At 37.8% G+C, this 25,297-nt stretch overlaps 3 protein-coding genes across 3 annotated transcripts; all 3 read left to right on the top strand.

Moving 5' to 3' along the window:
- The first annotated feature begins 1,061 nt into the window (after positions 1-1,061).
- LOC308690055 (tetraspanin-7-like) lies at positions 1,062-2,327 on the top strand. Its single transcript, XM_081364289.1, has one exon. The coding sequence runs from the start codon at positions 1,137-1,139 to the stop codon at positions 2,223-2,225; it is 1,089 nt and encodes a 362-aa protein (XP_081220415.1). The 5' UTR covers positions 1,062-1,136; the 3' UTR covers positions 2,226-2,327.
- Positions 2,328-11,251: 8,924 nt separating this feature from the next.
- LOC308690201 (scavenger receptor cysteine-rich domain-containing protein DMBT1-like) lies at positions 11,252-13,896 on the top strand (the record flags this gene model as incomplete). Its single annotated transcript, XM_081364538.1, has 6 exons — positions 11,252-11,285; positions 11,385-11,723; positions 12,114-12,422; positions 12,669-12,986; positions 13,179-13,484; positions 13,586-13,896. 6 exons carry the CDS (start codon positions 11,252-11,254, stop codon positions 13,894-13,896), a joined length of 1,617 nt encoding a protein of 538 aa, XP_081220664.1.
- An 83-nt stretch (positions 13,897-13,979) lies between these two features.
- On the top strand, positions 13,980-22,232 carry LOC308690200 (scavenger receptor cysteine-rich domain-containing protein DMBT1-like; the record flags this gene model as incomplete). Its single annotated transcript, XM_081364537.1, has 7 exons — positions 13,980-13,984; positions 14,089-14,387; positions 18,795-19,142; positions 19,244-19,552; positions 19,673-20,041; positions 21,316-21,449; positions 21,540-22,232. 7 exons carry the CDS (start codon positions 13,980-13,982, stop codon positions 21,654-21,656), a joined length of 1,581 nt encoding a protein of 526 aa, XP_081220663.1. The 3' UTR covers positions 21,657-22,232.
- Between the last annotated feature and the right edge of the window lie 3,065 nt (positions 22,233-25,297).

Genomic DNA, 25,297 nt, shown 5'->3' with positions numbered 1-25,297 from the left:
GTTCAGCAAGGTAAGTAGTTTGTCTAAACAAAATTGTTCTTAATTTTTAAGAAAAAATACATTTATTATGCAATGGATCATGTAATTTTGCTATAAGCCCAAGTGAGGAGGTTAGAGAATTTTGTGTTACTTGAGGATGTTTCATCAGTTTACCTGAGAAGTGAGGCCTGTTAATTTTGTATTTTGCAGTTTTATATGGTTTGAATGAACTGGAGTACATGGACCACATCAGTAGAAAAAGTAAAGGTATGCAAATCTTTCTTCTTATGCTTGTGCTTAAATGCTTCAGACAAATATATTAATGATGCCTACATATCAATCATTATATTCTTAAAATAAAACAAATGGAATTAATTTTAATTCAATTAAACTGTATTACATTTTTATGCATTACATGTATAATTATTATGTTATAATGTAAATGTATTATAAATGTAAAATGAATTATTATTATAATGAAATATTTTTTTGGGAGCAGATAATGAGGGAAAAGCAGCCTACAAGTCAGCATACAAGGGAACTCTTTCAATGCTGTTTAAATGTTTTTTATTTTTTTTATCCCAGAGAATGTGCACATAATCATAGGATAGCAAATTTAATATTCATAATATTCATGTCCTTGACACATACTATAGCATGCATGAGTAGTGCTGAATATCTATAAGATTCAATCTAAAAACTAATCAATATCAGTGTTGCAAAGACATTAGATTATTAAAAGCCTATTATGGCCACACATCAATCAGAACAGACATTTATGATCCTGAGCGGGGGCTCCTGCACCAGCAGAAGGAGATCAGGGTGGTGTGGGTTAACAGCATCATAGCCTTATAATCACCAACCCCCCCTCCCCCCACATATTGTCAGAGACGCAGTACAGGCAGACGGCCACTGCAGCAGCAAGAGAGTGTAAGAAATGTTGCAAATAAACATCGAAATTCTGCAGAGAGAGGGCGGAAAAGCTGCAGACGAAGATAAGCGTGCCATGCGTTCATCCAAAGACGATTTATGGTGAAATAGGGTGTGAATAGGCGCTGGTGGGTTGATGACCAGCCATAAAGCACAGGAGGGAGTGATGAGGAAGGACCTATTCAAGAGAGGAGAAACAAAGGGAGGAGTAAAAGAGAGAGAGTGAAATGGTGGTAGATAAAGACGGGGCCATGAGCCCTGCACCGCCTTACGACTCGCTGCCAGCTCGGGCAAGTCCCTGCCGTCCAAAGGAGTGGGAGCGAGAGTTGCACGCTACTCAAAGACTGTCTTCTCCTCTACGACCGGCTCCATCCTCTGTTTCCCGTCGGCCTTCAGCACTCCCTGGCTATCTGCTCTCTCCCTCCCGAGATTACGCTGACCAGCAGCAGCGTCTTTCATTATCGCTGTGCTCAGAGGCCTCGCTGGCGCCCCCTGTGCCTGCAGTTGGAGCTGCCCCACCGTGCTGCCGGGCGGTGGGAGTCATGCCCTTGCTGCGCCTTGCACTCCTGATTTTCAGCTTCCTTTTTTGGGCAGCAGGCCTTGCGATCTTCACCCTGGGCATATGGGCGCAGGCTTCGTTATCCGACTACATGCTACTATCAGCGAACCGCTACCCTAACGCGCCCATCATCTTGTTAGGCACAGGTGCTTCTGTGACCGCCTGGGGTTTTTTAGGATGCTTGGGAGTGGCTGCCAACCTTCCTTACCTTCTACGGGTGTATGGCGTCTTCCAGTTGGTCACACTCATAGGTGGACTATCGGCGGGTCTCTCAGGGCTCTTCTACAGAGAGGACATCGCTGAAGGTTTCCGTAGCGGACTTCAGAAAGCTGTATTGGACTATGGAGAAGACGAGGGCCGCGCAGACGCGCTTGACAGCCTTCAGAGGGCGCTAGAGTGCTGTGGCGCTGAGGGCTGGCGTGATTGGCTAATGTCCGATTGGGCTATCCAAGATGCTGTGTACTTAACAGGAAGTTTGGGGAATGATTCCTCCGCTGTGTCTTTACCAGACAGTTGCTGCATAAAACGCAAAGGCTGCCGTAACAGACCGTTGCCAGAGAATGGAGGCAGGAACATCGAGCTAGCAGGGATTCATGCTCACGGTTGTTTCCGCAAAGTCTTCAGCTTGGTAAATGACAACGTCTTTCACATTGCAGCAACAGTCCTGGGCCTTGCTTTCATACAGGTGGCAGGTATAGCCCTCGCATGTCTGCTTGCCAATCGTCTTTTGCCCAGACCGCAAAGACAAGCCCGTTGAAATAAAAAGCATTGTGAATTTCCTTTGCCTGGACTTTTGTATTACTTGCTGCAGTGTCTTGAGTTTAGATCAGTTTATAAGGAAGAAACCAGTCAATGTTTTATAGACAAAAAAAAAAAAAAAAAAAGACAAAATACTGCAAATGTTTAGGTAGAGCATCATTTAAATATTTGCATTCTTTGATTGTTGCATGACTCTGAATGACTTGTGATTTTTTTCCAGTAGTTATGCAAAGTAAAACAAAGTCAAGAGATTTATGATATGAGATTGTTGAATTGTATCTCTTTGATGTTTGTAGACATTCAGTTTTATTTGATTACTGATTAAAATATTATGTATAAAAAAATTGTATATATATGCCTTGTTTACTATGTATTCTGTAAATTGTTTTTCTATTAATAACCCGTTAGAAATGTTACACTGATTGTAGACTCCATGGGGTTTAATTCATTATAGGTTTCTAAACTCTTTTCCTATTGAATGCTTCACTGGCAGATAATTGTAATTGTACATTGATTCTATAAATATTGTCACTTAAAAGAAAAAAAGAAAAGAAAAATATGACTACTTTCTAAAAAATGAATGTATAATAACAATATATAATTCATAATTGTGAATTGTTGCTTGCAACCCATTTCATTTAATATTCTGAAATCAGAAATATGCATGGCGGAATGTGTTTTTTATTTATTGGAACTGATTGGATCCTGAAAATTGCGCATTACGTAAAATAATGGAGCCAAAAATAAATGAAAATAATATGAGAAAATAAAAATAACATATTTCAACTCAGCTGACCTTGAATGTGTCTGTCATGTAAAAAAAAGTTAAACAACAGCAACTATTAACTTTGTAGACCCGATCCACTTTTGAAACCAATATGCACACTGCACAGCTTCATCTGGTTGTGTAGTATCCTACGTTTTATTGTTCTTCCTAAGATGGATAGACACTTGATTTATGTTTTCATTCCCCAAAGATATAGCTGACCGAACAACAATCTGCAATTTCAAACAAGCTTATTTATGAGGGTCTGTATTTATTTATCACACCCCTGCTGCAATTACAAGCACGTGATAAATCATTGGAATCTGAGGCACTCTCTCTTTAATGACCTGCCACATAATGGATTGAAAGCCACCTCAACCTGCGAACAACTATTAGATCCTTCAGATGACTAAATGTAAAATGTATTAAGCTACAGTAGTGATACTGCACACGGTAATATGAAAAATATTTGAGATAGATGAACATAGGATGGATTTTGTTGTGGTTTTTAGGCTAAGGTGCTCATGCAGTGTTGAGGCATTAATCCCTTGAAGAATGATGTTATTCTTGAATAGAGCACCTGCAAACGGTTCACAGAGCAAGACAAACTTTCATTAGTATCAGAATGGCACAAATTCTCATCCCACTACAATTAAGGCTAAAGTTCAATAACGTTGCATTATAAACACTGCCGCACTAGAACCGGGTTCACGTGTTTTTCTCGTCTGGAACCGCAGTCGCGCTATCCGAACCGGCTCTTGCTTACGTCTAGGACTGAACGCAGAAGAAGTTTTACGTGATCCGCACGGGGCATAGTTTCTGAGCGGGTCTCGGGTGATTTGGGCACTACTACTGCGTCTGCGGACACCACCAGTTAGGACAGTTCGCTTCGCTGGCTGACGGTTGTGTTATCTGAAGACAGGGAGACGGACAGTGTTGTTTTTGTCAGGAGATGGCGCTGTAGTCCACATGTTGTTACCTTTAAAAGGTGTCGAGTGAGAATTGAAGTGTGTTGAACCTGCTGCCAATTACTGATACTGCTTGGCTTGCTTGTCCAGCTTTTGGATTCGAATAAATCTCTAAGAATTGAGAACTTTGCCTCATGCTTACCAGGATTTAAACAACATTACATTGAGCAAACTTCTGACCCGACCAGCACAGGCCCATGTGGTCGGTGGGAAATTAAGATTAATGGCTCAGGACGGACGCCTTCAGTAGCCTACCGTTACTAATAAATATATTGGGTAAATATTCCCACATACTTAGTTTTTATTTGAAACAATTAAACATATTTGCTTTGTTTTTATTTGAAACAATTAAACATATGCTTTGTTTTTATTTAAAAAAATTAAATATAGAATTACCCAGACCAATGGCAATGGCACTTAGTTGGGTTTGGTCGGGGCTTGTTTACGCCGATTGAACATGTTCAATCAGTGTTTTGAGTTATGAAATGTCTGAAAAGTGACGTAAATTTTTAATCTGGTGATTGTCCGCATTGTGTCTGTCTGTACTGTGTGATTGGGTCTAAGACTATAAGGGATGCACTATTTACTAAATTAAAAAGTGAAATAATGTTCAAAATCCTGAAGTCTGCAAAACAAAGGAACTATTTACTAGATTATACTGTCTTAAAAATGGGTATTAGTGTTAAAGGAACACTCCACCGTTTTTTGAAATAGGGCTTATTCACCTTCTTTCCTACATTTAGATAGGTGGGCAAATGCATTTTTGTCTCAGTGCATGCATTGTGTTTTAGTTTGACAGGGTCGGCGCTAGCTTAGCTTAGCATAATGGATGGAATCCTTTGTTGCCAGCTAGCATGTCCTGAGTAATAGTAATATAAAAAAAACCCCACCTAATTACTTCTTGTGGCCTGCGTATTCACAACGAGTACAAATAGTGATGCAGATTAACACTAGGCGATTTCCTAGGCAGATATTGACTTGGGACTATATTAGGGGGAAGCATAGGCGAAGCACTGCTACTTGGGCGCAGAGATATCACGCTGAAGTAGCAGTGCTTTGCCTGTGCTTCCCCCTAATATAGTCCTTAATATATAAGTCAATATCTGCCTAGGAAATCGCCTAGTGTTAATCTGCATCGCTATTTGTACTCGTCGTGAATAAGCAGGCCACAAGAAGTAATTAGGTGGGTTTTTTAAATTTTTTATATCACTTTTACTCAGGACATGCTAGCTGGCAACAAAGGATTCCATTCATTATGCTAAGCTAAGCTAGCGCCGACCCTGTCAAACTAAAACACAATGCATGCACTGAGACAAAAATGCATTTGCCCACCTATCTAAATGTAGGAAAGAAGGTGAATAAGCCCTATTTCAAAAAACGGTGGAGTGTTCCTTTAAAGATCATCAGCAAAGATTGTAGAGAAGTTTGGTTTGGCCTACACTGAGATTTCATGGATGTCTCAAGAAGGTTTTTATTTTTATTTTATTTTTTTAGATGTACTCATGTCCAAGCCCAAGGATTTTGTAAAACATAGCCTTGATATTTATATACAGCCATCTACTGGCCAGATTTATCACTACAACCAATTTTAGGGCTATGAATAATAATATAGCCTATTCTGAAATGCATCCTCACTTTTTGTTTAATTAAAAATTTTAAAATGTTTGCACTGATGAATTTGTCCATATTTCTCATCAGATTTGGCTGTGATCTTCCACCCTGCGGATGACTTTACAGGTTGACAAGGACCTAGTGTTGGATATGCCTGATACACGTGCACAACATTCTACCCTGAAATACAAAGAAAACATTTAGACCACCAAGAGAGGAATGCTACCTTCTTCAGAGAGGTTTTTTAACAATTTTATATATATATATATGGCGGCTAGAATAACCTATTAGATATCATGTAACCTATTCGATTTTAAATAACTTACCCAAACAGCAAACAATTCCAGCAGTAAGCTTTAGCTTCTTGATTGATGCTGTCATCCAGGGGTATCGTAATTAAGCTCTGGTGTAGGTCTACCTTTGCCAATTAATTGCTGCTTTCCTTTAAAAATGAATCGTGAAAACGGCGTGGATAATTTAGCAATGATGTCCTCATTAATGTTGCTTGCGGTTTCCATAGCGAATAGCGCTAGCTATTTTATCAGCGTTCAGCATTTTTTACAATAGGAGCCCTGACGGTTCTCCTCTGATGTACTGACAGTATATTTTTATAAATATTTGTGCACATAGGAATCTGTGAAATGCTTATATCAAATGTTATTGTCATGTAACAGAGAACGATAAAAGGGATTTGGCAGTAATGGATGATTTATTCACAGATTGTTGGAACAGAACAGGAAAACGATCAGGTGAGTCACAGTTCAAAGCAATCCAACTGACAGTCACACTTACCTGAATACATTTGCAGGTTTACACAGATGGATGAAGATGATACAGGCAGTACACGGAGTCTATGCTGCGGGACAGTAGACACCTGATGGGACGAGTCCGGTAGGTACACTCTCCAGTAGAGACTGATGAGAGCGGATGAGGATGTGTGGGAATCATGAGTATTTAACCAGTTCGTGCTAAAAGTTACCGGTGAGGCTGATCAGTATTCGGGTGACTGGGACCGGATGGGTGTAGTTGTAGGACCTGGTGCAGATGGTGTGTTGAGAGAGTCCGTGACAGTACCCCCCTCCTGATGACCGAGCTGGAGGGTGACGAGGACAGCCTCTACCTCAGGGAGCAGGACGTTCTGGATTGTTTGTATGGAATACTGTGAGTAATATCAGGTCCAGGATGTTATCCCGAGGTACCCATGATCGTTCCTTTGGGCCGTAGCCCTCCCAGTTCACGGGGTACTCAAGACATCCGTCTCCTCGCCGTGAGTCTAGGATGATATGGACTGATGTCCTACAGACTCAGTTGTGGAACTGATCGTGGAACAGTGTGCCTCGCTGTAGGAACTTAAGGTGGCAAACCGTCCTACAATGCAGTTTGGGTGAGGGGAAACTGAGGGATCTTTTTCATCAATTTAGTGAAGCCTTTAGATCGTAGTCAAGTGTTTCTTTTAAATAAATCTAGAATCTATTGTTTTAAGCTAAAACAAAAAAAAACTTCCCTGTACTTAAAACAAAGCTGAACACAGAAGCATAAAAATAAAGCATTATGAGAGCTAAAAAGATACTGCCAACCTGAGGATGTAAAAATATGACCTTCAGCAATTTACAGGTCCAAAACCCTGACTGTAAAAAATATTTATACACAATTATTTGTCATGGATATTCCCTCAATGTATTCATTTATTTTTACCAAGCCACATTAAATGAGATCTAAATGAGAATCAATCTGGAGTTTAAGCATTAACTTTATTAGTCCAACTGGCATCTGAATGGTTATAGTAACAGCATAGGTGGAGGTTGAACCAACTCCAGGGTAAGGCTAAGATGTGCTTCCTCTTTAAAAACACATTTAAATAGATTTCCTTGAAATAGTTTCAGGTTACGTGTCACTGCACAACCTACACATCCCAGCATAAATGCTTCAGATAAATTATTTGTTATTAAAGCGTCTATGTTCACAAACTACTGTTCATTTTAACTGGAAAAATCATATTGAATGCTGGGTTTGACCTGGCCCAAAGAGCACTCCCTTGGTAATCACTAAAAAACATACTCATTTTAGTCATCGCAATCTCACAAAGTTATGTTAGAATTAATGAAGCTGAATGTACAATTAATTTTTTTATTTACATAATTGTTTGTTATAATGAGATGATTTGTGAATATGCAGAACTCTGCTCAAAACGCCGCAGTTTTTGTTCAGTGCTAACAGCATAATTAGTGCATTAATTTTTTTTTTAAAACAGAGTTCTGTATGTATAGTTCTGATATAACAAAAGCTGAAAGTTACTAAAAAATACATTTGTAGCCTAAAATTGGCAGACATGATATGACTGCACATGGCCAGATTCAAGGTACTTTGCATTATTTATTCAGCAAAGCAAATCATTCTAAAACCCTTACATGTTGTTTGAATAATATTCAAAGCAGCCAAATAGTGTGGATTTCACATTAGGTATGCCTCAATTATATTCAAAGCAAATACAAAGTTTAAGAAGTTTTATAAAAAAAAAAGAATCCATTAATCTGGAACTATGCCTATATTTACAACAGTCAATATTGATATCTTGAACTATTTTTAATAATTTCAACATTATACTCAACATATTAAAAAAAGTATGATTGATTGAACAATGTTTTTTGGAATGACTAAAGTCAGAAATATAGGTGCATGTTAAATAACATATTTGGGAGTAGGCCTATGTGAAATCTGCACATTTCTGGGACAAAAACAGACACATTTACATTTAGTACAGTAGTTGTACACTGTAAAACCTGATGAGTTAGTTCAACTCAAACCGATTGCCTTAAATCATTTAAGTTTATTAACCCAAACAATTTAAGCATAACATTTTTTTTATTTGTGTCCAAGTAACTCAATAACTTATTGTTAAGATAACTTGGGTAAATAAAGTTAATAGTGCTAAGTCCATTCAATTAATATAATTCAAATCTATGAAGTACACTGTAAACCTGAATAAGTTGTTTAAGTAAGCAGAACTAGCAGATTTTTATTTTGTACTTAAACATTTCAAGTTAAGAACAATTAAAATGTATGAGTACATTAATTCATACAATTAACTTAAAACTTTCATGTAATCTCAATGTGAACACTTTTATTAGTATAAATTTAGTTAGCTTTTAAAAGCTAATCTATTAACATACTAATTTGTTAACATATTAGCAATAGCATGTTATACAGAAGCACTTGTTGTATGAGCACAACAATATAAAGGGATTATTTGCTCTCAAATCAAGCTGCATGCACCACTTGTCACCATGATGGTAAGCCAACGTTAACAAAAATTCTTCTAAATTAGCATAACAAAACATTAATCACTACTAAATCTCACACTGAACATTAATCTTACACAAAAAAAGCAACATTATATTACACTTAATTTTAGCATTTACTCTCCCTTTCGAGTGCCATCGGCAAAGCATGCTGGGAAATAGACATCCCAGCCGGTTTCAGTTAAACTTAAGTTTGTCTAAATTAAAATAAATAATTTCATAAAACTCAAAACAATGAAACAGTTCAGTTTACTTAAAATATATCAGTTATGTGAACTTGAAAGAAAAAGTAAGTGCTAAATACTCATAAAAGTTAATTTGACTGAACTAATTAGTTTAATTTAAGTTTGTCCTACTCAAGCCAATTATGCAGTAATTTATCCATTAACAAAACAACACACCACAATAATAAAGTAGCTGAGGTCTCTACTGTTGAGGCTCTTTGCAATTTTAAGTTCACGGTGGTTATTAGTTACATGAAAATCTGGTTATTAAATCAGATCCTAAAGACAAAAACTTCCAGGCCTTTCTATATACTCTCTATATTCTATATTTTGCAAATATAACAGCATAATGTATTCTCAAAAAGGTTACATAATATTTTCTAAGCGTAAAATAACAAACTAGATAAAAAAAAAGTTTGTCAAGACAAACTTGATGTTGGCTTGAGAAAGCCTGACCAGAAAATTTGAAGTGCTTTTACGTGTAAATACAGGTATATCTCAGCATCTGTTTTTCATTAGGTAAGACTGCATTTTTGTTCATGGGAAAATTATACTCATTGGTTTTTTTACTCAACAGAGATGAAGTAGACAAACATTGTGAACTCAGACGGACCTGATTGATTGTTGACTACATGCATATGCCTTCATTATATGGAGGTGGGCCATAGACTGGGAGGGGCCATTTGGTAAATTTATTCTTGAAAACACAGACAAGATTAGTACCATGAGGCGGAACACAGCAACAGTTTCAGGTGTAATAGTATAAGTATATGCAGGTAAGTGTCAAACGTTTTAATATATCTTTACTGTTCATGGAACTATAATCTCTCCCTCTATATAATTTATTTAAGTGCATGGAAGGATAGAGTATGTGGGCAGATGCATTAGTCATTGCACTCTTTTTAAGTTTCTTCTCAAGAATATGCTCTATTAAATATGGATCACTTGCACACAAATACAGATTTGCAATACCTTTTGCCATACATGAATTTTCTCATGCATTTTTCATCAATGCCACCTCAAATTTGTCTCATAGGTTTGAAGATTTTATTTTTGTCATTGTAACTGCATAATTTCGTGCTAATGTAACTGCACTTGATCACACAGATGAACATGCAGCACAAACACATTGAGAAGAGATGTCACAAGATAAAAGATCCTACAGATTCTTTGTAAATGGACAGAAAAAAAGCTGCTTCAGCATAAATTACATTTAGGGCCTACATTTAAGAGCTGGGATCACGAGGGATTAGTGGTCAAATTAAAGACTGGATGCAAAGTTACTTACTTAATAAAGCAAATAAACACATAGATTCAAGATGTAATTTGAATATTACTCAAAGCAGCACAATGCATGAAACACAGGCTTCACTTCATTTCAGCCAGGCCAGTTGCAACAAAGCCTAAAATTAAATCTGTTTATCATATAAAGCGATCATACAGAGCCGTTAAAGGGACATGATGGTGGAAAAAATAAAGATGGAAGGAAAAATAATAAGTCAATGATGATTTTCCCCTGAGAAACTGCATTTGCTCGCAAAACCTTTTGAGCTATTTGCAATTTGCTTTTTGCTTTCCTTCATGTCCCTTTAGGGGCTCCGTATGATCGTGTCTCTTCAGAACATTTGGACCAAACTGCTGGATTCATATGGATTAATTTTACAATCTCTTTATGAACCTTTTGAAGCTTCAATATGGTAGTTATGTGGACTGTCAATGAAGGGACTGAAATCTCAGATTTTATTAAAAATATCTTCATTTGGGTTTCAAAGATTAATAACTTGCATTTGCTTTTTGATGTCATGCTCATGTGAGACAAGTTTGATTGCACCTGCATGGACTTAAGAAAGTAAAAGTGTTTTGAAGTCAGTCGGTGGGAGGAACCAGAGCCAAACAGATTCAACCACTTTAAACCTCAATCACAACTCTACTTCCTAACATGGAGTAGGAGGGAACATGGGAGTGACATTTAACTAGTCATACATTGTTTTTTTGACTTGCCAGTTTAGAAACAGAACAACAAAAAGCAGGTGTGATGATTGCGGAGTTTATGTGAATATCAAAACTGGTTCATGTTATTTTGTGTCAAGCTAATTTGTAGAGTTTGTTTTATTTTTTAGAATTTATTTGTTGAAGTTGAGGACTGTTCAGCAACAATGTCAGGCTCTGTGTGGCTCATTCCATTTCTGAGTAAGTAGTAACGCTAACACGAACAAGCACGGTCAAGCAACATTTTTAGGGACAGGGCTAGTATTTTTAACATTTTGTACTTTTTTCTGTTACATGAAGTTCTAGGCAAAACCATTTCAAGTACGTCTGAATCAATCAGACTGGTAAATGGCAACAACTCCTGTTCTGGGCGAGTGGAGCTTTTCTATAACGGTCAGTGGGGAACAGTGTGTGATGATGGCTGGGATCTGTCAGATGCTGCAGTGGTGTGTAGAGATATGGGCTGTGGGGATGCTGTAGAGGCAAAGAGTGCTGCTTATTTCGGACAAGGATCAGGACAAGTATTTATAAGTGGTGTGACGTGTTTTGGAAATGAGTCTACGCTGAGAATTTGTGGATTTAAGAAAGCGGGAGAGTTTAACTGTGACCATTCAAAGGATGCTGGAGTCATCTGTCATTGTAAGTTTACTGCAAAAAAATATTGTCTAGTTTTTCAGTAAAATATCTAAACATTCTTAAAGATACATTTATTCAAAAAGCAAAATGACACAAGATGTAAAGTCTTGTTTTCTGAAAAATTCATAAAAATTATGGTTAAAATAGTGCAAATATCTGCCAATGGGGTAAGAAACATAAAACTCGTTCTCCCTTTAAATAATTTATTTTTTATTAATTCAAATTTTTTAAGTGTAAAGTCAGCAATACCTTAAGGAATTTTGCTTCCAAGTCTTCATTTAAGAATTTTTAGATATTTGTACTGTGAAACAATTCAAAATACTAATCACTGTTTCTCATATTTATGTTATGTTATGTTATGTCAAAATTCTGACTGCTCTGTGTGGAAATTAGCCCTCGTCAGATTGGTGAATGGCAGTCACTCCTGTTCTGGACGAGTGGAGGTTCTCCATGACGGTCAGTGGGGAACAGTGTGCAATGATGGCTGGGATCTGTCAGATGCTGCAGTGGTGTGTAAAGAAATGGGCTGTGGCGAAGTTTTCGAGCAAAGGAGCGGTGGTTATTTTGGCCAGGGACTAGGGCCCGTATGGCTAAGTGATGTGCAGTGTTCTAACACTGAATCGACACTGAGACACTGCAGTTTAAAGGAATGGGGACAAAACTCATGTGGACATGAGAAGGATGCTGGAGTTGCCTGTCACCGTGAGTACTAAATATTTTATGTATGTGTGTGTGCTTAAATTTATAGTTAAATTAATAGTTTTGCTGTCAATCATACATTTGAGACAAAACTACCAACATAATCCCAGTGGATGGGATTTGGTCCATTTACGTTATAGAAATTTGGTTGTAAATAATCCATAATATTTTATTAGCTTATCTGTGCATGAATCTGAGAAAGCGCATCAGATATAATTCACTGACAACAGCTCTCATGATATTATTCAGGCAAAGTTAAGTTTTCAGATGGCATCAACGCTTGTTCTGGAAGAGTGGATATTTTCTATTATCTTTGGCAAAACATTCAGTGGGGAACAGTGTCGGATAATGGCTGGGATCTGTCAGATGCTGCAGTGGTGTGTAGAGAGATGGGATGTGGGGATGCTGTAGAGGCAAAGAGTGCTGCTTATTTCGGACAAGGTTGGGGACCAGTATGGTTGGATGATGTCAACTGTATTGGAAATGAGGCCACACTCGGTGCCTGTGAGTTAAAAAAATTAGGAGTGTACACTTCGCATTCAAAGGATGCTGGAGTCATCTGTCAGGGTAAGTCATTTTAATGAAATTAACAGCTTTGTGTATGTTGCTTCCATTGCCATGCATGTAAGACCACATGAGATTATGAACTGAAGAGAAAATATTGTCACTGTAAAGTGAGTAAAAAAACATCATGTCTGAATCCATTGGGTAAACAATCCTAATACGTTTGCTTGTTTGTTTTCCTTTACTCTGACTTAGGTCTTATTAAGCTGGTGAATGGCACTAACTCTTGTTCTGGGAGAGTGGAGGTTTTCTTTGATGGCCGATGGGGAACAGTGTGTGATGATGGCTGGGATTCTGCACGTGCCGCAGTGGTGTGTAAAGAATTGGGCTGTGGAGATGTTATAGAGGCAAAGAGTGCTGCTTATTTTGGACAGGGATCAGGACCAGTATGGCTAAGTGGGTTACAGTGCGCCACTGACTCTACACTGAGAAACTGTAATTCACAGGGATGGGGGCAAAACACCTGTGGACATGAGAAGGATGCTGGAGTCTCATGTCAGCGTGAGTACAAAACCTTGTACACAAAATAAACAGTATGTTAATCTAAGCATGTAAACTTTGAGTCATCATATTTGATCCACTCTTGTTTTTGTGGGCATTAGCTAACATTAGACTGGCTAATGGCAGCACTTCTTGTTCTGGACGAGTGGAGGTTTTCAAAAACGGTCAGTGGGGAACAGTGTGTGATGATGGCTGGGATCTGTCAGATGCTGCAGTGGTGTGTAGAGAGGTGGGATGTGGGGATGCTGTAGAAGCAAAGAGTGCTGCTTATTTTGGACAAGGTGCAGGACAGATATTTATGGGCGATGTAAACTGTGTTGGAAATGAGGCCACACTGAGCGCCTGTGAATCACGTAAATATGGAATGTATGACCATTCAAAGGATGCAGGAGTCATCTGTTACTGTAAGTAAAATCCACTGCTTTTCTAACTTTTTACACTCTCATTGTTATTTATGTAAAAAAGAGTTTATAGCAGTGTGGGACTGAACTGAAAATGAAGTACAGTTATTAGGCATTGTAAAGGGAGAAAACATCCTAAATATGTATTTAATTATTTCACATGTTTCTTTGCTTTCATTTATGTGACATTAAGCTACTATCAGACTCATTAATGGAAGAAACTCCTGTTCTGGACGAGTGGAGGTTCTCTATAATGGAACATGGGGAACAGTGTGTGATAATGGCTGGGATCTGTCAGATGCTGCAGTGGTGTGTAGAGAGATGGGCTGTGGGAATGTGATAGAGGCAAAGAGTGCTGCTTATTTTGGTCAAGGATCAGGACCTGTATGGCTAAGTGATTTACAATGTTCTAACACTGAATCAAGACTGCAAGATTGTAAATCAAGTGGATGGGGAAAAGGCAGCTGTGGACATGAGAAAGATGCAGGAGTCATTTGTCAGAGTGAGTTCAAACTGCAGCCTTGTTCCTAATATTAAAAAATGAACAGCGTGCTTTACATCCCTTGCATTGAATGTAGTCAATATAATACTAAAATGATTCGTGTTAAGCTCAAACTCAAACTGAATATATATATAATCTCCCTTCCTTTGTCTGAGCATTAGATATCGTCAGGCTGGTCAACAGCACCAGCTCCTGTTCTGGGCGAGTGGAGGTTCTCCAATATAGACAGTGGGGAACAGTGTGTGATGATGGCTGGGATCTGTCAGATGCTGCAGTGGTGTGTAGAGAACTGGGCTGTGGAGCAGTTTTGGAAGTAAAGAGTTCTGCTTATTATGGAAAGGGTTCAGGAACAGTATGGATGAATAATGTAAACTGTTTTGGGAATGAGTCTACATTGATGAGCTGTTCATATAACAGAAGTCCAACCAGCTGTGCCCAGAAAAATGCCGGAGTCATTTGTGGATGTGAGTGCCGATTTTTTTAATGTCAGCGAGTGATATAATGGGCCCTTTTCACAAACTGTGACGATGCACTTTCGTAAGTTTTTTTTATGTTTTCATTTTTAAAGTCAGCATGAAATCAAAAGGGAACATTCTTATGTTTGATGAAATATTGCAGTATTTTTTTTAGTGCTTGTACCCTCATATTTTGAATCAAAATAACTTCCCCTCCCTCTTGCAGCGACATCTCATCTCTTCTCTGATGATTTGCTTACTGGCGTGAGGGCGAGACAACCTGTCACTCACATGAGATCCACCAATAGCAAACCACAATGATCTAACCATCCAATCAGTTCAAAATCAAGCCCCGCCATTTTTTTTTTTTTTTTTTTTTTAGAGAAGCCGGATATACGTTACAATAAGAAAGAAAAGACTATCGCAAATTCCATTTCATGTCGACTTTAAATTTTTTAAAGTAGGCTACATGTAGGCATGCATTACACAACTATACTGTTTTATTACCTTGGCATTAAATTAGAGAAAAATGGTTAACGCTGCAATGGCTGAGGCAAATTTGACATCTTTCTCTCTTCTTACTGACGCAATCAATTTTTCTTTTGCTACTTTGCTAATTATTTTTATTGTAGTTTCCGTTCACCAGACGTTAAACAAACTATGAAGACTTCAGTGTTTGAGAACCCTGGAAATGTGAAAATGGTCCATTGAGCACAATTATTTGAGAAAGAAATTTTTTTTTTTTTAACTTTCTCACATTCACTCAGATATTAAAGTCCTGTTGAAGATTACAGTGAAGGCTGAACTTGGAGTCGACCCAAATGATTCTGGAATCATAAATAAACTTTCAGAGGAGGTGAGAGCAGTGCTGCATCCTTCACTACTTTTTGCATCTACTGTCTGCTCATGGTACTGTTGGCTTTTTGTATTTATCTTCATTTGGATCTCATAGATGAAGAAGCTGCGAATAAATGGAACTTTATCATTGAAAACTCAGGCAGATGGAAAAGTCTTCAAAAAGGCAAAAGGAATTGCACCCTGACATTTTGGTAAGACTTTAGCACAACTTTAAAACGGTTTAATTTTGAATTTAATATTTTCCACAATAAAAATGTACAATGATGTTGGTTTCTCAGGTCATTGCTGGCATGCAGAGAAGAAAACAAGGATAATCTAATAGGAAATTGAATGCTACAAACTTTTATACATACATACATACATACACACACACATATATATATATATATATATATAAATAATATATAAAAAAAATTATATATATATATATATATATATATACAATCTGACCTTTTATAAATATTATTAATAATTATCTTATGTAAGTTTTTCATCCATGGCAGTGCTTCATATAATATCCCTGCAATTTTTGCTTTCCTAATGACGATACATATTTGTGTTTAGATTCTGAGAAAGTATCTTTGTGTCATATCCTAACTTGCTAACCAACATTTACATGTAATATATACAGTAATCTTGATATATCCGATATTGTACATATATGAACCTGTCTGGACTTTTATAATTGCACAAATGTAATTAGTGTAGTTAACAATAATTAATTTGATTTAATTCCATTCTATTTCATTTAAAACACGAATCAGATACCATTGTAGAGTTACAAACTGAATAATTTGCCTTGGTTATCAGGGTGATAATTTCCTGATGAGTGTCCATGTTGTGACTGCTGTTACCATGGTACTCTAGGTATGGTATCATGTTACCATATTTAGGTAATTATTCCAGTTGCTTTGTTTTTGAAACAAGAATGAATCTTTCCACCCATGTCATGATAGTACTGTTGAGAAGCATCAAGGCTTGATGAGCTGGTGTCTCATTATTTGTCATAAATAACACACCAAAGTATTTTCAGTACACTTAGGCTATATGTTCAGACTTCAAGCAAATTAGAATTTTATTTTTTCAACTCTGATATTTTCAGGCAGACTGTCTGCACTATTAATTGCAGGTGATCGAATAAGATTTGTGTGTCCAAACATAACCAACCTATCTGCATGGGTTGCTTTGGTAACGACGTAGGCATACCCATGTATGTGACGAGGCTTTCAAAACGGATGCAGGAAAAATGGTGCATCATCTCGCTCTCCAAATAAGTGCCCAGTCGAGTTACAGTGCAGAAAATGCTGAAATCTTTTGGACAAACCACTTGAACACTGTATGAATAATTTTCGCCATTTCCGTCACAGGTTTCATTGTGTGTTACTTTTAAGAGTGATGCAAAAGACAGTTTGAATTCTGATTTGAGTAGCCAGAGTATCCAGACTGAGACACATCTGATTGGAATTGCATTTCAAACTATGTCCATATGTGGTTTGGATTGGATTTGAAAAAAACAATTTCATGTGTTTTTTTTTTTGTTGTTGTCCAGACTTTCAAACCCCATCTAGGTAAAATCTGGATATGCAAAAAAAATTAGAATTTTTTTTTCTTTTTCTGGCAGTCATAACATGGCCTTAGTTGTTTTGTTAACCATTTGCAATGGGTAAATGAACTGAGACAGACCTGTGCATGCATTTAGCAGGAAAAGCAGCCAATTACTATTCAAAAACAACAACAGGGTGTAACATGCACAATTACAGAAACTAGACTTTTATTTGAGACACGGCTTCAGAAGACATGTAATAAAGCACGCACGTCTTATTATGATGCTTCTTTGTTGTCCATTTTGGAGCTTGACAGACAGTCCTAAATAATGCAAGATTATTTCTGAAAGGTAAATATTCAAAAGCTTCACCGTTTGCATCTTGTTAATGGGGCCTTACAGAGTAATTAGGAAGGAACAACTCATTTAAACAACCAAACAAAATGCAAACAATGAACAGCCTTTTGTGTAGTGCCAAGCAAGTGCTATTTATTTGCAAGAGTATAAGTTTGAACAAAATTACAATTTCTGCGAACACCAAACAATGCAGACAGTTCCAAAGAATGAAGAAAACCCCAGCCTTATAAGAGGGAGAATGAGTTGAAAGTGATAATATCTGAGAGACAGAGTGATTGCAACTATTGTGATCAATACCTCATGGTTTATTTTATGCCTAACCTGTTTGCGTCCTTGGGTCACTGCTTCCTCAAGTGCAAATTACTAACTACTTTACCTGTTGAGTAAATGCTGTAATTATATCCTATGTAAAATAATACACTAAAAAGGAGTGATGGTCTGGGTCGTCTGAAGGGAGGAGACATGGGCTGGAGGTTGTACCTCTAGATAAAAACACTATAAATCGCCAACATACAAACTTATCTTTCAGAGGGAGGAAGAATACAGAAGCATACATGGGACACTTCAAAAGGTTTAAACCCTTATCATATTTTGAACTTTCTGACTTTATTCTGCTGCTTCTATTTCTGTGCTAAAAGAATAAATGTTAATGTTTATTTAATGTTTATGTATTGTTATCTCAAAGTGTGATTGATTCTCAGGTATGATTCTCTATAAAATATATGTCTAGTAGTAATACAAGTAATTTTCATTTAGACAATATAGAGAATGGTAATACTGATCTGTCAGCTTAACATGCTTTTTGATCAAATAAAATAAATCAGTTCAATTGGGCCACTTATGACTCAAAAATGGTCCAATTCATTTGGCTTTATAAGAAACTACTATTTGAACCACGGCTTCAGAAGACGTAATAAAGCATGCACGTCTTATTAGGGATACTTATGTCAGGACATTATTCAGTGCAAATCCAATGAAGTCATTCATTGTTCTCAGTTACTCTGATATATCTTTTAGTGTTATCATTTTTCTTAGTTTCTTTTCAGCAGCAGTGCTGTGCACCATATGGCTCATTTTACTTCAAGGTAAGAGCTCAAACACAGCTCGTACATATAAACTACCTTTTTAGTTTTTGCTCTACATACTGCATTACATTTTTGTGATTCTCAATGCTTTTTCTCTCATGACAAGCAGTTCTGGAAAATTCCACATTAAGCAAGGCTGCTTCAGTCAGACTAGTTGATGGCAGCAGCTCCTGTTCTGGGAGAGTGCAGGTTCTCCATTCTGGAATATGGGGAATGGTGTGTTACAAAGGCTGGGATTTGTTAGACGCAAATGTGGTGTGTAGAGAATTGGGCTGTGGGGGGGCTAAAGAGGTGAAGGTAGCGGCATATTTTGGGCCGAGCTCAGGACAAGTATGGATAAATGAGTCGAAATGTGTTGGGACTGAATCCTCACTGACAGAATGCGCAGTGAGTTCACTGGACAATTCGGGACAAAGCGCATGCCTACAAGACTTGTATGCTGGAGTCATCTGTCAGCGTGAGTAAAAAACCTTTTACAATACTGTATGTTTAATTGCATATCTAATCGTGCTCAATATTATCACACTTTATTTTTTTCATTTTAATGTGTCTCCTCAGTAAGAACTAGGCTGGTGAGTGGTGTCAACTCCTGTTCTGGACGAGTGGAGGTTCTCTATAATGGAAAATGGGGAACAGTGTGTGATGATGGCTGGGATCTGTCAGATGCTGCAGTGGTGTGTAGAGAGGTGGGATGTGGTGATGCTAGAGAGGCAAAGAGAGAAGCTTATTTTGGACAAGGATCAGGACCAATATGGATGGATGATGTAAACTGCTTTGGAACTGTGCATGCATTGAGCAAATGTGGATTTCCACAGTGGGGAGCGCATAACTGTCATCATTCAGAAGATGCTGGAGTCACCTGTCAGTGTAAGTGAACTACTGAAATTAACTGCGTTTTGTATTGTATTTATGTCAGTGTTTGTAATTAACAACAGTCAATATGATTGTAATTGCTTGACATTACTGTTTCGTTTTCTTTTGCATTAGCCCTTGTGAGGTTGGTTAACGGCACTGACACTTGTTCCGGAAGAGTGGAGGTGTTCCATAATGGAACATGGGGAACAGTGTGTGATGATGACTGGGATCTGTCAGATGCTGCAGTGGTGTGTAGAGAGATGGGCTGTGGGGACATTAAAGAATTAACCAGTGGTTCTTTTTTTGGAGCCACGTCAGGACAAATATGGATGGACATTAAAGAATTAACCAGTGGTTCTTTTTTTGGAGCCACATCAGGACAAATATGGATGGACAATGTAAACTGTACTGGGGAAGAGGTAGCACTGAGCACCTGTGCATTTCAGGGATGGGGAACACATGACTGTGGATTTTCAGAGCACGCTGGAGTCATCTGCAGTGGTGAGTTGCAAACCGCCAATTGCAGTTAAAGGAAGTTTACTCAAAATTGAAATTGTCATTATTTGAGGGGTTGCTCACTGCAGAGCCAATGGCCCTATCCCTAAACCTAACTGGTTTAAGCTCCACCTCTTAGTTACACAGAGCTGGGCTAGATAGTCAAAAAGTCTTTGACCCATATGGCTCTGCAGTGAGCACCACTTGCAGTTTGCTCACCCTCTTGCCATTCCAAGCCTCTGTGCAGTTATTTTGCTGTCAACCATACTTCTGAGAAGTTTTTTTCAGTAGACCTAAGTCAGGATAGCGCCATATCCAGTTTCTGGTAGGAATGAAAACAAGGCTGTGAGGAATAGAATAATGTGTGTTCAATAAATTGTACTGTTGTTGAACAACAACCTGATTGTTTAGATGATGAAACATCTAAAAAAAAAAAAAAAACGACCAAACCTCCATGAAACAGTTTTAAAAGATGTGAGTTGTGAAAAATATGTGATCTGCGACCTTTAGCCCATTGTATGGATTGTTTGCCTATCCCTCACTGCCTAATTTTTCTCCATTAAATTCATCTGCAATATGGCGTCTAACTCAACTAATGTCTATGAAGGTGTCATACAAGTAACTAAGACAGAATTAAAAATTTTGTGCAACTTATTACGTGAATAGATTAGTGCATTTTCTCAGGTGCAATGGTATGTATGCTACGCTAAAATAAAGATCTGAAAAGCTCTTGTTGTATAGTGAATGAGTAAATTAAGTAGACAGACTATTGGCATCTATACTTTTTGTAATTGTTTTTTGTTCTTTTTATCGGTGTGGTGTAAAGTGTAAAAATATCTTATAAATATTAGTAAATACATTTAAGTAAATTATAAGCCGTGCATGCATTTGTGTTTAATCTATATTGCATTCTATAGGCAAGGCAAGTTTATTTATATAGCACATTTCATACACAATGGCAATTCAAAGTGCTTTACATAGAATACATAAAAATAATAAAAATAAATAAGAATAATTAAAACAGTTTAAACAGATTTTATATAAATAAATTCTACATCAGTAAATAAATTATCATCTGATTTTTTTATGTTTTTGCCCTTTTATAATGTGTTTATCTTATTCTGGAAGAAATGGTCTGAAAACTAAAGTAATATTATTTTATATAATACATTTTCCTAGTCCAAGAATATATATAATCCATAATTGGACTGATTTGATTTATTATATATATTAAAAGAAAAATTCTAACCTAACTTTGCATCTTTTATACTGCTCTTTAGAGTCCACTACCACATACAGAGACCCTGGCCAGGACTCACACTCACGTATGAAAGTGCTGTTGAAGATTGAAGTGAAAACTGACTCCAAATTCAACCCAAATGATCCTGGAACCATGAGTAAACTCTTGGAGGAGGTAAGAGCAGTGGAGTAACAATGGGCTGCATATTACACTACTTTTTGCTGTCATCTACTGACTGCTCATGTTACTATTGTTCTCTTATAGATGGGAAAGAAGTTACAAATAAGCGGACCTTTCTCACTGACTTTGAAAACTCAGCCAGATGGAAAAGTGTTCCAGAACATCTCCCAGAAAAAGAAAGTTCCAAGAACATGTAACTGACATGCTGGATAATGCAAATATATACATACATATAATTATTTTTGGATGTTTTGCATGTTACATGTTTTAAAATGTTGACTTTAATGTTTCTAATGTAGTTGAGTGTGCCTCACAGGCAAATGCACCCAATCAATATAGTCAATTAATAGTCATTAAAATGGCAAAAGATGTCAGCCTTATGTTGTGTATATTCTTTATAATTATGTCCTGGTTGTTTTTGTTTTAACAGCCACACAGTCTATAATAAAAGCCAGCTTTCCATCAATCTAAAGATTGAGATAAATTTGTTGTCATTTGGTTGTAACCAAAAGCCATCTTTTAGGCAAATTGCTAATGGAAAAATTTACATCTGGTACATGTTTTTTTTTTTTTTTTCAGCACAACTGACGTTCTGAAATGTTCTCCACCAAAACTAAGACTCAATGCATTTTCCAGCTTTGAAATGTTATTTCTCAAGACTCACTTATAAAGTTTAACTGCCTCTATCTATTTTGGAGTTGCTATTTTGGAGCTGATTATTTATGTTGCAATTTCTGTTACCTTTCTGTTTATTAATAAAATGGATTTTTTTCAGTCAGTTATATTTTAGATTATTCTAACATAATGTCCTGTTCTAACTGCAGAGACACGATTTTGAATTGATAAAAAAAGTTTTTTTTTGTCCCTAAAAATAAGTTGTATCAGTGTGAAACACATAATTCACCACAGGATGGCGATGTTTAGTTACATTACTCTATTAACAGCCTTTACAAAATAAATCATCTCTATGGCCCTGTCCCAAATGGCACACTTCATGTGCACTTTAGGTCTTGTGAACTTACAATGGCTGCCGCGTGCGCGTGTCCGTTAAGTCCGTGAGACCGCAGTGTGTCCAATTTGTCATTTTTAGATCTCAGAAGGGTGCTCGCAAGCACCCCCATGTGGTCGATTTGCGCCCTTGATGCGCACTTTTTCAGAGCCCGCGCTCATGCGGGCTCCACAGTAGACTTCTTCCCGACAGTCAAAGCGGCATTACGTCACAAAAATGCAAACTCAGAGGAAGACCCAGGGGGTCAATCCAGCGGTCGAATTCCGTACCACCCCCGGGAGCCGCTATTGGCTAACAAGCCATCACTTGCTGTTAGCATATGAGCTCCCATTCATTTTGGCGTCACTTTGACAGTGAATAACTTTACATCTAAGGCGTTTAAAGACTCCATTTCTCCATTGTTTTTTTCTAAAGAAACACGACAATGTATAAAAGGCTCCATTACCTTGTATCCTACGTTATGGCCCCGTAGAAACAGTTTTTGTAAAAGTAGGCTAACGATTGCGTCATAACCACGCGACAATCTGGAATTACCGAATAGACAGGAGGAGAAGCTCGTAGGCAATCGGGGGGACGTGGAGGAATAAAGTCTGATAAAGTCAAGGGAGAAGCCCATAGAGTGTCATAAAGTTGCTCCTGCTCCTAGCTCATGGACAGCTCTGCTCACGCTCTCCGTTTCTGCAAGATTCGGAAGGGAATGATTCAGATTTCTCTTGGCACATCTACTAGAAGACAGACGGGTTGCTCACGTCACATCCACGTCGTTAAGCTCAGTTTGAGTCTGCGCAGTACGCTCAGCCATCAGGAAGTGAGAGCTTCTAATTTGCTTCACTTTTCTCCATTGAAACCTATGGGGTCGCTGTGTCCAGTTTATATACTGTCTATGGGAAGGCCGCGAGTGCTTAGGGTTCCATTTGGGACAGGGCCAAAGTCTCAATGGTTTGTCTCATCCAGGTTGAAAGCTTATGAACTTTAAAATGAATAATTAAGTTAACACTCCCAAAAAAAAAAAAAAAAAATCCATTTGCAGATTCCCCAGTGGCTCAGTGGTCTGACTGGTGGTTCTAGGTCTGGAGAATCCAGGGTCAAATCTCAGTCTTCGAGGGAAGAATGCTTTAGTTTCATTGTTTTTTGATGAATTAAAAAAAGACAAAAGTCCAAAAAAAAAAAAAAAGAAGAGTGAGTGTGGAAGTGCCAGTGGCTCAGTGGTATGAGCATGTCCTTCTTGTCAGGAGGTTCCCTGGTCACGGAAGCATGCGGAATTGTATGATACAGCAAACACGTTATTACGTGAACAGGTTAGTGCATATTCTCAGGTGCCGCTCGCTGTGGGAAACCAGCTCTGGCGGGTGCAGTCCTCCTCACTGCCGTGGGCTTTAACCAACGACCCCAGCTTCAGCAAGCTGGCACCAATCGGAGGCTCGTTGCTCATCGTTGGCTGGGCTGCAATGGCTCTTTGAACCCTGAGATGATGTTCTGTTTTGTTATTTGTACTAGAAAAAGAGGACATATGGGGTGGCTGAAGGAGAAAAGGGGTGGAGAATTTCACATCTTTTGTAAAACTAAAACACTTTTCAGTCACATCTGGAAAGTGATGATAAGGCCTTGAGATCAAACATAACTCTTTTATTTCCCTTATAACTGGCAGTCAGACTAGTTGACTAAAACACTTCAATAGTCACACTTAATATGAAAGACCAAACCAGCCCTGAGATCGACAATCTCTGTGATAGAGAGGATCATTGTTTGATCGAACTTTTTTTTTTCATTGTTTTTACACTATAAACAAGATAAAGAGATGATAAAGCACATTTATTAACAAACTCAGTGGTGTAATGGGTAAACGAGTGCCTTTGAATCACAACACTGGAACAGAGTCCTGTGATCAAATCCCACAGACCCGATGCACATCTTTTCCTCAAACTAAGTTAAGATCAAATCTAAATGACCTTAAAAACATCATCAGTGCATCTGTGGCTCAGTGGATATAGTTGTCTCCCTTTCAAACCAGAAAGTTCTGGCTCAAGCCCAACATTTGCTGAACTTAGTCATCATTTAACACAAAGCTCTGGATCAAACCTGTTGAAAACGCTCCTCATCTCCGCAGTCTCAGTGGCTCAGGAGAGAAAATGTTGTGTTTCAATCATAGTGTCCTGAGTTCAAATCCCACTATTGCTGACTTTCAATAGTTCTCATTAGACAAGGAGTCCCAAAAACCAGTTATTGCTGTGATGGGCGAGTGGATAAACACACACTCTCAAAGGACAAGACTATGATGAAGACATGGTATTGAATCTCACTTTAACTGCTTTATAGGTAACTCTCAGGATAATAGTGAAATAGAAGTTCCTTCACATGAACAGACAAGAGATCTGTGGTTCACAGGTAAGAGCGCTACCTCACGGTTCAGAGGTTGCTGGTTCAATCCCAGCCAGGTCTCTGTGATAGGTGTGTGTGAGCGGTGCACGCCCAAACGAGGGGGAAACACACACACGCTATTACTTAGTTACTTTTAAAAGTAACTTTTTTCACTTTAGTTTTAGAAATTTAGTTGTTTAAAGTAACTAAGTAATAGTTACTAAAAGTAACTAATAGTTACTTTTACAAGTACTTTTACAAGCAACTAAGTAACTTTTTAAAATTAAAGGGATACTTCACCTCTGGGAAGATGAATGTGTATTTAAAATAGGTCATTTAAGTAGAAGAAATGTGGAGAAATTTTTGAATTTGGAGCTTTCTAGACAGAGAAAAGCCAGAAAATGTATTTTTGGCTTATGTGGATGAAAGACAACAACTCCCAGAATGCACTTGCTTCGCTGCCTTAGGAGGCCAC

The sequence above is a fragment of the Scardinius erythrophthalmus genome (assembly GCF_964197995.2).
Source record: "Scardinius erythrophthalmus genome assembly, chromosome: 4".
In the NCBI taxonomy this organism is placed as follows: Eukaryota; Metazoa; Chordata; class Actinopteri; order Cypriniformes; family Leuciscidae; genus Scardinius; species Scardinius erythrophthalmus.
This window is presented reverse-complemented; position numbering and strand designations above follow the sequence as displayed.